Here is a 10,866-nt window from a genome sequence, read left to right on the forward strand (position 1 = left end):
CGAGTGTCTGGGCATTTGTCACCAGGTTGGGGCACAGCCCTGGCTCTGCCACCGGGAGGGTGACATCCCCCAGGGCAACAACTCCTGGAGCCCCCCACCCTCCCAGTGAGGCACGACGGAGCCAGAGCAGGTGACGGAGAGAATTTATTGCCTTATGTGTGGGGGTCGGGGCGCGGCTCGGCGTGCAGCCGGGTGTGTTCCTCTGCCCGGCGCCGGAACTCCTCGGGGCGCTCCTGCAGCTCCCGGGCCACGTCCGGCCGCAGCAGCCGCTGGGGGTCGGGGCTGTCCAGCTGCAGCAGCAGGTCCTGGAGCACTGCAGGGGCAGCGGGGTCAGAGGGGCACGAACCCCCCTGCACTGTGCCCCTGTCCCCGCGGTGCCCACCTTGGATGGCGCGGGTGGTGGGCTCCCAGTGCACCTGGGTGATGAGGGGCTGGCAGACGCGGCCCTCGAGGTCCACGCTGGGGTGGTAGATGGGGGTGCGGAGGGTGGCGCAGGGGGGCTCCAGCGGGTGGTTGGGAGAGAAGGTCAGCTCGAAGCGGAAGGCGCCCGTGTTGTATGGGGGGTTGTTCTGCCGGGATATGGGGGCACCTCAGCCCCCTCTGACACAGCGTCCATCGTTTGGGGGGGGGGGGGGGGGGCCTGTCCAGCCCTGATACCCAGTGCCCACCATAGAGACTCCCCCGTGCCAGCCCGAGCCCCTCAGGAGGGAAACCTCCCCACAGTGTCCCCAACCCAGGACCCGCAGCGTCCTCAGAGGGACCCTCCCCAGTTCTGTCCTGAGGGGGACCCTCACTCAGTGAGACAGGCCCGTCCCAAGGGTCACCCCCAGTCCCTCCCATGCCCCCAGGGGCACATCCTTCCTCAAGCCCGCATGTCCCCCATGCGCAGGGGACCCCCTCGGCCCCCGCTCCCCAGGACTCCCCGCAGCCCCCCGTGCCCCCACGTCCCCCCGTGCCCTCTCCCCACGCACGGGCAGCAGGAGTCCCCCCCAGCGCCGCACGTTCCCGTCCAGCGGCCGCACGTCGCGGGCCCCCTCCCAGCGCCGCGCCTCCTCCAGCTCCTGCGGGGAAGGGGTGGGGCAGGTGAGGGCGGAGGTGTGTCCCGAAAGGCGTCTCCATAGGTTAATCCTCCAGCCGGGACACGCCTCTGGGCGGGGCCGCCTGCAGGCCGCGCCTTAATAGGCCGGGCTTAATTACCGGGCACACTCTTATGGACGGGGCCGGCGTGCTGGACACACCCCTGAGCGGGGCCGCCCCGCCGGGGAAACGAAACTGAAACGTGCTGGGATATTGGTCAACCCCGCACGGGAGACCCTCCACCCCGGTACTGCTTCCCTCGCACTCCGCCACCGGGACCCTCGCACAGGCACTGACACCCCCAGCACTGCCTCTCCCCGGTACCGGGACCCCCTCACCGGACACTGATACCCCTCAGCACGGCTTCTCTCGCAGCCCGGCACCGGGAGCCTCGCACAGGCACTGACACCCCCAGCACTGCCTCTCCCCGGTACCGGGACCCCCTCACCGGGCACTCACATCCCCCAGCACCGCTTCTCCCGCACCCCTGTACCGGTATCCCCCATTGGCACTAACACTCCTCAGAACCCCCTTTCACACCCCGGTACCGGGACCCCTGCACCGTGAGCTCGGCTCCCCCCGGGCCCCCCTCCGGTGCGACACCTGGACCCCCGCGCCGGTAACGCCGGTGTCCTGAGTCCTGGTCCCGTCCCGGTGCCCCCGGTGCCCACCTTGGCGATCCGCCCGGCCATGGTGATCGGTGCCCAGTGCCACGGGGATGGGCTCCGTGGGGTCACGCCCCTGGGCGGGCGGGAGGAGGTTCTGCGGCCGCGCCCCCGGCACGGGTGGGTGGGGATAGATGGGCCTGGGGCGGCCGGCGACCCCCGTCACCGTGGGGGTCCCGGGGGCGGTGGGGGGACAGAAAGCCGGAGCCCCGCGCAGACGGGTGGCTGACGGGAGCAAAACTGGACGCGGGGCCGCATCCCGGATGCCTCCACACCCCCCTGCCCGCCCCCGCATCACTGGCCGTGTCCCGGCTGATTTACGGGAACCTCCTTAATTTTTAACCAGGCAGGGTCGGACCCGGCCAGATCTCCCGGCGCCCGCTGGACACGCAGGAACTGACCCGCCGGGCACCCAGGTGGGCCCGGGGTGCTGCTTCCTCCCACCCCCCACAGCTGGTCCCCCGGGGGTGACAGAGCGGGGGCACCCCGGGGTTGGGCTGCACGGGGTGGGGGTACGGGTGGTGCAGGGAGTGGGCGTGCGAGGTGCCGTGGTGGGGGATGCTGGGTGTCTGTCCTGCCCTTGACCTGTGCCCTCCCACCAGCATGCCCACCAAGACACTCTGGCTGCTCCTGGCGTGGCTAGTAGCCACAGCCACCGTCACTGTCACCCCGGTAAGTGTGGCCCAGGGACACGGGCTCCCTGTGCCAAACACCCCTCTGTACTGCCTCATCTGAGTTGCCCACCCGGGTGCCCCATGCCTCTCTCACACAAGTCCCTGTGCCCAGGTGCTCACTCTGGAGGCCTCTCCCAGCGGGATGACACTGCTCAGAGAATCCCCGACACCGCCTGTGCCCCCTGTGCCCCCTGCTCGTACCCCAGCTCCCTCGCAGGACGTGGGGGCCACCGTTCTGCCCATGCCCACCCCCAGCGCTCACCCCGAGGGGCCGCCTGGCTGGGGTGTCACAGATTCCCCCAGCCCCACAGCGCCGGAGGGGGCACTGGAGGAGCTGGACGCCGCAGCCAATGGGACCACGGCAGTGCCCACGCCTGGCACCAGCGCCCCGCCGTGCCCTGGGGACGAGGAGCCGACTGACACCTGCGGGGAGCCCACGGGGGAGCAGCGGGCTGCCGTGGCCGAGGCTCTGGTCACCTTTGCCCTCCGCTTCTACCAGCGCATGGCAGAGGCTGCCCAGCCCGACGCCAACCTGCTCTTCTCCCCCATCAACGTCGCCGTGGGGCTCTCGCACCTGCTGCTAGGTGAGGGGCTGCCCGCGGGCGTGGCACTGCCGTGTCACAGCTGTCCCAGCCGGGGCACCTCGCTGACGTTCCTCTGTGCCCGCAGGCGCCCGCGGAGAAACCCAGGAGCGTCTGGCCGCCGTCCTGGCGTACCCGCAGGGGCTGCACTGCGTGCACGGCGCCCTGCAGCAGCTGGCCAGCGCGCCAGGCCTCTTCTCGGCTGCCCAGATCTTCCACCACCCAGGTGAGGCGGGCACCGGGTGCCGATGGGGTGCCGCTGCCCGCTGGGCACCCGGACTGATACCGGGACCACCGTGCCGCCCCACAGAGCTGCAGCTCCGGCCCCGCTTCCTCAACGACTCCCTCCGCTTCTACGGCGCCCGCCCGTATGCCCTGAGCGGCAACGAGAGCCTGGACCTGCAGCGCATCAACGCCTGGGTGCGGGAGGCCAGCAAGGGGCTGCTGCCCTCGCTGCTGTCCGCGCTGCCCCCCGAGCCCAGCCTGCTGCTGCTCAGCGCCGTCCACCTGCGCGGTACGGCCCCGCCACCCGCCATCCCCCGGGCACCCCCCGGGCATCTCCCGGACACCCCCCGGCCATGGGGTGCGGGGCTGAGGCCGCCCTGTGCGGCCGCCCCCGGTGCCCCCGCCCCCAGCCGCGGTGCCGTGTCCCCACAGCCGCCTGGCGGACGCCGCTGGACCGCAAGAAGACGGTGCTGCTGCCCTTCCTGCGGCCCGGGCACCGCCCCCGCAAGGTGCCCACCATGACCAGCGCCAAGTACCCGGTGGCCTCCTTCACCGACTCCCGCCTGCAGGCCCAGGTAGCCCTTGGCCGGGACCGGCCACCAGGTGCTGGGGGTCTGGGGGGGGGTCACTGCTAGGGGGATAATGGCATGATGTCACTCCAGTGGCAATAAGGAGGAATGCCAGGCTGTGATACAACTCCTGCGGCACGCGGGGAGGATGCCAGGCTGATGTCACTCCCCTGGCACTGAAAGGGGCACAGGCTGTGATCTCGCTCCCCTGGGACTTTGAGGGATGGCAGGCTGGCACCTCTCTGGGGGCACCGTGGGGGTGCCAGTCCATGGGTCCCCGCAGTGGCCCTTAGGTGGGTTCTGCCCCACAGGTGGGGCGGCTGGAGCTGAATGGGGGGCTGAGCCTCGTGGTGCTGATGCCGCGGGAGACCCTGGAGCCTCTGGAGACCCTGGAGCGGGCGCTGGACCCCGCGACCTTCCTGGCGCTGCTACGGCGGGCGGCCCGCACCCCGCCCCGGGCCACCGCGCTGTCCCTGCCCCGCCTGCGCCTCGACCTCGCCCTGGACGTGGTGACTCTGGTCCACGACATGGGTAAGGACACCTCTGATGGCACCACAGGGGCTGGCTGGGCTGCGGGGTCACGTCGTTCCCCGTGCGGTGACGTTACTCCCTGCAGGATGTCACAGGCCCCTCCCCTGGGGGGTGACTTTCCCAAGGGTCCCCAAAGACCACAATGTCCCCGGTATCCCCTTACCTTTGGTTTCCCCTGAGGCCCCCCACACTCCCGTGTCCCTAGTGTCCCCCATGTCCCCAGTGCCCCGGATGTGCCCTGCTCCCCCCAGCGCCCCTAATGTCCCCTTACATCCCAGTATGCCCAAATTACCCCCAGCGGCCCGAATATCCCCCATCTCCCCCGTGTTCCCTGAGCGTCCCCTGGCGCCCCCCAGTGTCCCCGTTGTGTCCGTTGTCCCCGGTGTCTCCTCTATCCCCACTGTCCCTCGGGTTCCTGCATCTCCATGTCCCTGTCCCTCTGGTTTTTCTCTGGATCCCTTGTGTCCCCGGCTCCCCTTGGTGTCCCCTCCGTCCCTGGTGTCCCCCCTCGGCCCCCGCTGTCCCCGTGTTCCGCGGGAGTGGCGCTGAGGCCGTGTGCCGCAGACTTCGGGCTGTTCCTGGACGCGGAGCTGTGCGGGCTGGCGCGGGGCCCGGCCGCGGTGGACACGGCGCGGCACCGGGCGGTGCTGGCACTGGACGAGGCCGGCGTGGAGGCGGCGGCGGCCATGGCCACCTCGGTGGCGCGCTCGGCCCTGGTGCTGGAGGCCCTGCGCCCCTTCCTCTTCGTCCTCTGGCACAACACCGGCGACTTCCCCGTCTTCATGGGCCGTGTCAGCGACCCCTAGCCCTGACTCCGCTCCTCCTGTCTCTCTCCTCCCTCCATCCCTGCCTCCTCCTCTCCCTTCCCTCTCTCCTTTACCCTTTTCCTCTCTCTCTCCTCCCATCCTTCCTTCCCTTGTTCCTCCCTCCATCCTCTCTCCTCTCCTCTCCTCTCCTCTCCTCTCCTCTCCTCTCCTCTCCTCTCCTCTCCTCTCCTCTCCTCTCCTCTCCTCTCCTCTCCTCTCCTCTCTCCTCTCCTCTCCTCTCTCCTCTCCTCTCCTCTCCTCTCCTCTCCTCTCCTCTCCTCTCCTCTCCTCTCCTCTCCTCTCCTCTCCTCTCCTCTCCTCTCCTCTCCTCTCCTCTCCTCTCCTCTCCTCTCCTCTCCTCTCCTCTCCTCTCCTCTCCTCTCCTCTCCTCTCTCCTCTCCTCTCCCTTCACACCCCCCAGGGCATCAGGGGGTCCCTGCTCCTCCCGTGCCTCAGTTCCTCTCCCCAGCTCGGCGTCCCAATAAATGCACCAACAGCCTCCTGCCTCCTGCGTGTGAGGAGGGGAAGGGACAGGCTGGGTCCACCAGGGACCCCCCCCCTCCGTGCCAGGCTGCGTGCCAGGGTGAGCTGGGGTGGTGGCAGCACCGGGGGCAGGTGACAACCAGCACCTTCCTAAAAAAAAAAAAAGCCTTTATTGCCCTAGAAAAGCCCCGCAACCCCCGCGGCTGGTGCCACCCAGGGGGCACGGGGGGGCACAGCGAAGGCGCCAAGGGGGGGGGTCACCCAGCGCGCCCCCCGGTGCCCCCCAGTCCCAGCTGCGCCCCCGCGTCAGTCCCAGCCGTTCTCCTTCACCATGTGCGACATCTCGATGATGAACTTCCCCTCCTTGTACTTCTGGCTGCTCTCGAACGCCTGTTCCTGGGGGGGGGGGGGACACAGCGTCAGCCCTCCGTGCCCCCACGGGCGCTGCCTTCCCCAGGCCTTGGGGGTGTCCACAGCAAAGGGTTGGGGTGCCCAGACACGGGCTGGGGTGCCCAGACAGGGGTTGGGGCCCCCGGGCAGTGCCCGCAGCAGGTGGGGGTCCCAGCTGGGGGGCACTCACGTATTTCCAGCCCAGGGTGGTCTTGCAGCTCTGGCAGAAGATGTCGGCCACCGAGTGCAGCCCCGTCAGCAGCAGGCGCTGCTCGGCCGGGCCGCAGCCCACGTTCACCCTGCACCGAGAGGGGCGGGTCCCACAGGCTCGGCACAGCCGGCCCGGGGACCCCCGGGCTCCCCCGCCCCACTGCCAGCCCCGGTGCCCCCGGTACTCACACGGAGTTGAACAGGTAGGCACGGCCGTGGCTGCCCTGGAAGGACTGTGGGGACACGGCGAGTGTCACCGGTGGGTCCCCCACGTCCCCCGGCACCCCTCCCTCCATGTCCTGCTCCCATCCCGCTGCACCGCGCCGCGCAGCACGCCGGCCTGGGGACACCTGCCAGCTCGGGGACACTGAGGGGGGCGACGGCCACCTCCGTGGGAGCGCCATACGGGTCACCTGCCACCACCAGGACACCGCGCCGTGGACTGCAGGGGGAGGATGCTTCCTGCCTTGGGGCAATAGCGGCCACCGTGGACACCACAGGGGGAGCACTCACCACCCTGGGGACACCACAGGGGGACGCCTGGGGCACCGTGGGGGGGAAACTCAGCACTCTGGGGACACGGCGAAGGGACACCCGCTGTCCTAGGACCCCGCCGGGGACGCGGCGAGGGGGACTCCCGCCGTGCCAGCGCACGAGCGCCGGTGCCCGCGCAGCCCGGGGGTGGCGGCGGCACCTTGGAGATGAGCTCCTCGTGGCGGGCCAGGTGCGCCCGGCAGTGGACGCAGCTGTAGGTGCGGTGCGAGCGCGGCAGGTAGCTGCGGAAGGTGCGCGGCGGCAGGCGGGCGGCGGGCGGCAGGCGGCGGCGGGCCGGGGGCGGCATGGCCGGGGGCAGCGCCCCGGGGGGCACCGCGCAGCCCCCGCACAGCCGCTCGCAGGGGAAGCAGCGCAGCAGCGCGCCCAGAGCCGCCGTCCCGCCCGGCGGGGCTCGGGGGGCTCCGCCGGGGCCCCCCGGCAGAAGGAGGTGGAAAAGGGGGGCGGCCTGCGAAGGGGGAAGGGGAGCGGTGAGGGGGGACCCCCTCCTCAGCCTCCCAGGCGTGGGCGCTGCACGAACTGAGCCGGCTGAGAGCGGGCGCTTCATCGCAGGAGTGACACCGGGGCAGCGGGGACACCGGGAGAGCCGGGGGGGACACGGGGGACCCGAGGGACTGGGGGACGGGGGGCGTCCTAAGCTGGGTCTGGGGTCTCTTCTCGAAGCGTGGGGGTCCCCGGGAAGGTGATGGGGGTCCTGAGGAGGAAAACTGCGGGTACCGAGCGGGGGGAATGGGGGACGGGAGGAAGGATGATGGGAGTCCCGACGGGAGATGATGGGGGTCCTCACGGGGGTTGATGAGGGTTCCAAGGTGCGCTGATGGGGGTTCCAAGGGGCAGGCTGTGGGTCCCGGGAGGGATGACGGGGGTCCCCGGGAGGCGGGAGGGTGCTGGGGGGGATATTTGCGGTGGTGGTGGAGGAGGACAGGGATATCGCCGTGGTGGGGCAATGTCAGGAGCGCTGGGGGACACGAGGGGGGGCTCGGCGGGGCTTTGGGGGTCTCGGGGGGACACGATGGGGGGTACCGGGTTCCGTGGCTTCCCGGGGCCCGGGGCCGCTCACCGCCCGCCGCTCTCGCCGCTGTCGCCGCTGCCGCTGTCGCCGCTGTCCCCGGGGCGGGCGCGGGGGGGCCCTGCGTGCCCGGGAGCCGCATCACGGCACCGTGACTCATCCCGCGGCCGTGACGTCACCACCCGCCACCGCCGCCGTGACGTCACCGCCCGGCCCTCCGACGTCATCCCGGCCGCCGGGGATGCGCTGCGGCCGCCGGGGCACCTCCCGCTCCCTCCTGTGCCCCCGCGTCCCCGTGTTCTGCCTTGTCCCCAGTGTCCCCCCGTGTGTCCCTGTCCCCTCATGTCCTCCGTGAAATATAAATCAGGCGCGGGGGCCGGGACTGCGTGTAAATGTCGTGCGAACGTCATGCAAACGATCCCGGGACGCATCCCGAGGGATCGGGGGGGGAAGAGGGGGAGCCCCGCTGTAATGAGATGCAAACTCGAGGAGGGGCCGCGGGCGGTATGCAAATGAGATGCAAACGAGCCGCAGGAACCGGTCAGGGCACGCCCCCTCACGTAACCCCCGACGCCCCACGTGATGCAGGACACCGGCGCTCCCGGCGCCCCGCTCTGACGTCACTTCCGTCGCGGCCGCGGCGGCCGGGGGACACCGGGCCCGGGACCCCCGCGTCGCCGTCATGGCGGACGATGGCGGCGAGGAGAAGAAGCAGGTGGCCAAGTTCGAGCTGGAGCGGGAGACGGAGCTGCGGTTCGAGGTGGAGGCGGCGCAGACGGTGCAGCTGGAGCTGCTGACCGGCATGGCCGAGGTGTTCGGCACCGAGCTCACCCGCAACAAGAAGTTCACGTTCGACGCGGGCGCCAAGGTGGCCGTGTTCACGTGGCACGGCTGTACCGTGCAGCTCAGCGGCCGCACCGAGGTGGCCTACGTGTCGCGGGACACGCCGATGCTGCTGTACCTGAACACGCACACGGCGCTGGAGCAGATGCGGCGCCAGGCCGAGCGGGAGGACGAGCGCGGGCCCCGCGTCATGGTGGTGGGGCCCACCGACGTGGGCAAGACCACCGTGTGCCGCCTGCTGCTCAACTACGCCGTGCGCCTGGGCCGCCGGCCCACCTTCGTGGAGCTGGACGTGGGGCAGGGCTCGGTGTCCATCCCCGGCACCATGGGCGCGCTCTACATCGAGCGCCCGGCCGACGTGGAGGAGGGCTTCTCCCTGCAGGCCCCCCTCGTCTACCACTTCGGCTCCACCACGCCCGGCACCAACATCAAGCTCTACAACAAGGTGAGCACGGGGGGCTCGGCCCGGCTTGGGTCTGTGCCCGGAGTTCCCCGGGGTTTCGCACACCGTGGGGTGTCCGAGTCCCCAGGGTGCTGTCTGGGGGCAGCACGACACGCCTTAAAAACAGCCTCGGGCACGGCCAGTCACCCCTTCCCAGCTGTCGGGTGAGATGGGAGGACACGAAGTTGATGAAGGGAGCCGAAGCACCTCCTCTGTGCAGATGGGCTGGGAGAGGTGGGGCAGCTCAGCCTGGAGGAGGACACTTTGTGCCCTGACCTCAGAGCAGCCTTTTCCATCCTGAGAGCCTGCGGGGAAGCCGGAGAGGGATTCTTGTCAGGACCTGGAGTGATAGGATGGGGTGGAATGGGTTCACAGTGAGAGGAGATGTTTAGGCTGGATACTGGGGAGAAATTCTTTTAACATGAGGATGGTGAGGCCCTTCAGGGTTGCCTAGAGAGGCTGTGGCTGCCCCATCCCTGGAAATGCCCAAGGCCAGGCTGGATGGGGCTTGGAGGAACCTGGGCTGGTGGAAGGTGTCCCTGCCATAGGGAACTGGATGGGCTTTAAGATCTATTCCAAGCCAGACCATTCTACGATTCCACCATTTTTCCCTGGGTGGCCGCCCAGAATCGAGGCCTTGAGGGTTCTGAAGGAGGTGGGGGAACACGGGTGCCTCTGTGTGACCCCCTCCTCCCGCAGATCACGTCGTGCCTGGCCGACGTCTTCAACCAGCGCTGCGAGGTGAACCGGCGGGCGTCGGTGAGCGGCTGCGTCATCAACACCTGCGGCTGGGTCAAGAGCTCGGGCTACCAGGCGCTGGTGCACGCCGCCTCCGCCTTCGAGGTGGACGTGGTGGTGGTGCTGGACCAGGAGCGCCTCTACAACGAGCTCAAGCGGGACCTGCCCCACTTCGTGCGCACCGTGCTGCTGCCCAAGTCCGGCGGCGTGGTGGAGCGCTCCAAGGACTTCCGCCGGGAATGCCGGGACGAGCGCATCCGCGAGTACTTCTACGGCTTCCGCGGCTGCTTCTACCCCCACGCCTTCGACGTCAAGTTCTCCGACGTCAAGATCTACAAGGTGGGCGCGCCCACCATCCCGGACTCGTGCCTGCCGCTGGGAATGTCGCAGGAGGACAACCAGCTGAAGCTGGTGCCGGTGACGCCGGGGCGGGACATGGTGCACCACCTGCTGAGCGTCAGCACCGCCGACAGCGCCGACGACAACATCTCCGAGACCAGCGTGGCCGGCTTCATCGTGGTCACCGGCGTGGACCTGGAGCGCCAGGTCTTCACCGTGCTGTCCCCGGCTCCGCGGCCCCTCCCCAAGAACTTCCTGCTCATCATGGACATTCGCTTCATGGACCTCAAGTAGGGGAGGGACGGGATGTGCCCCCTGCCTCCTCCTCCTCCTCATCCCTGTGCCCCCCGCCTTGTCCCCCCAGCGCGGTGTGACCCTGGTGCAGCGCCCGACCTTTGGTTTTATACTTTTTGTACAATTTGCTATTAAATCTGGAAGCCTTTGCCGCTGGTGAGCGTCTGCTGAGGGACGGGGGGGTCCCCGACGGGAGCGGGGATTGCCGGCCCCGGGCTCCCCCCGCGCCCGGAGTGCGCAGGGCCCGGTCCCGGCCCTCCGCCCGCCCCCTCCGGCCCCCGGTGTGGTACGTCCCGCGCACGCGCCGAGCCTCCGGCCGTGGCCCCGCCCGCCGCGGCGTGAGCGCGCACGCCCGCTCCGCGGCCCTGCGCATGCGCGCCGCCGCTGCCGGGGCGGGCCCGCGGGAGGCGGCCAATGGAGGCGCGCGGGGGGGCGCGG

At 70.1% G+C, this 10,866-nt stretch overlaps 4 protein-coding genes across 8 annotated transcripts; 2 read left to right on the top strand and 2 right to left on the bottom strand.

Annotated features, from left to right (window-relative positions):
• Positions 1–127: 127 nt before the first annotated feature.
• UBE2L6 (ubiquitin conjugating enzyme E2 L6) lies at positions 128–1,830 on the bottom strand. The gene is made up of 4 exons (XM_053946796.1): positions 1,749–1,830; positions 972–1,061; positions 383–569; positions 128–313 (listed from the first exon to the last, which is right to left on the bottom strand). Exons 1-4 carry the CDS (start codon positions 1,767–1,769, stop codon positions 153–155), a joined length of 459 nt encoding a protein of 152 aa, XP_053802771.1. The 5' UTR covers positions 1,770–1,830; the 3' UTR covers positions 128–152.
• SERPING1 (serpin family G member 1) lies at positions 1,091–5,301 on the top strand. 4 transcript variants are annotated; one of them, XM_053946794.1, is made up of 9 exons: positions 1,091–1,507; positions 2,089–2,158; positions 2,345–2,414; positions 2,529–3,000; positions 3,086–3,223; positions 3,308–3,511; positions 3,655–3,797; positions 4,103–4,322; positions 4,887–5,301. In XM_053946794.1, exons 3-9 carry the CDS (start codon positions 2,346–2,348, stop codon positions 5,126–5,128), a joined length of 1,488 nt encoding a protein of 495 aa, XP_053802769.1. In that variant the 5' UTR covers positions 1,091–1,507; positions 2,089–2,158; position 2,345; the 3' UTR covers positions 5,129–5,301. The 4 variants fall into 4 exon arrangements, with proteins under 4 accessions (XP_053802769.1, XP_053802770.1, XP_053802767.1 ...); XM_053946795.1 differs by having other exon boundaries at positions 1,091–1,324; XM_053946792.1 differs by lacking the exon at positions 1,091–1,507 and adding an exon at positions 1,768–1,862 and having other exon boundaries at positions 2,093–2,158.
• Positions 5,302–5,762: 461 nt separating this feature from the next.
• YPEL4 (yippee like 4) lies at positions 5,763–8,120 on the bottom strand. 2 transcript variants are annotated; one of them, XM_053946542.1, is made up of 5 exons: positions 7,787–8,120; positions 6,906–7,211; positions 6,401–6,444; positions 6,192–6,300; positions 5,763–6,007 (listed from the first exon to the last, which is right to left on the bottom strand). In XM_053946542.1, the coding sequence occupies exons 2-5, from the start codon at positions 7,050–7,052 to the stop codon at positions 5,918–5,920; spliced, it is 390 nt and encodes a 129-aa protein (XP_053802517.1). In that variant the 5' UTR covers positions 7,053–7,211; positions 7,787–8,120; the 3' UTR covers positions 5,763–5,917. The 2 variants fall into 2 exon arrangements, with proteins under 2 accessions (XP_053802517.1, XP_053802516.1); XM_053946541.1 differs by lacking the exon at positions 7,787–8,120 and having other exon boundaries at positions 6,906–7,777.
• A 181-nt stretch (positions 8,121–8,301) lies between these two features.
• CLP1 (cleavage factor polyribonucleotide kinase subunit 1) lies at positions 8,302–10,577 on the top strand. The gene is made up of 2 exons (XM_053946540.1): positions 8,302–9,060; positions 9,757–10,577. The coding sequence occupies exons 1-2, from the start codon at positions 8,455–8,457 to the stop codon at positions 10,426–10,428; spliced, it is 1,278 nt and encodes a 425-aa protein (XP_053802515.1). The 5' UTR covers positions 8,302–8,454; the 3' UTR covers positions 10,429–10,577.
• The last annotated feature ends 289 nt before the right edge of the window (positions 10,578–10,866 follow it).

Source organism: Vidua chalybeata, chromosome 6, assembly GCF_026979565.1.
Source record: "Vidua chalybeata isolate OUT-0048 chromosome 6, bVidCha1 merged haplotype, whole genome shotgun sequence".
Lineage (NCBI taxonomy): Eukaryota > Metazoa > Chordata > Aves > Passeriformes > Viduidae > Vidua > Vidua chalybeata.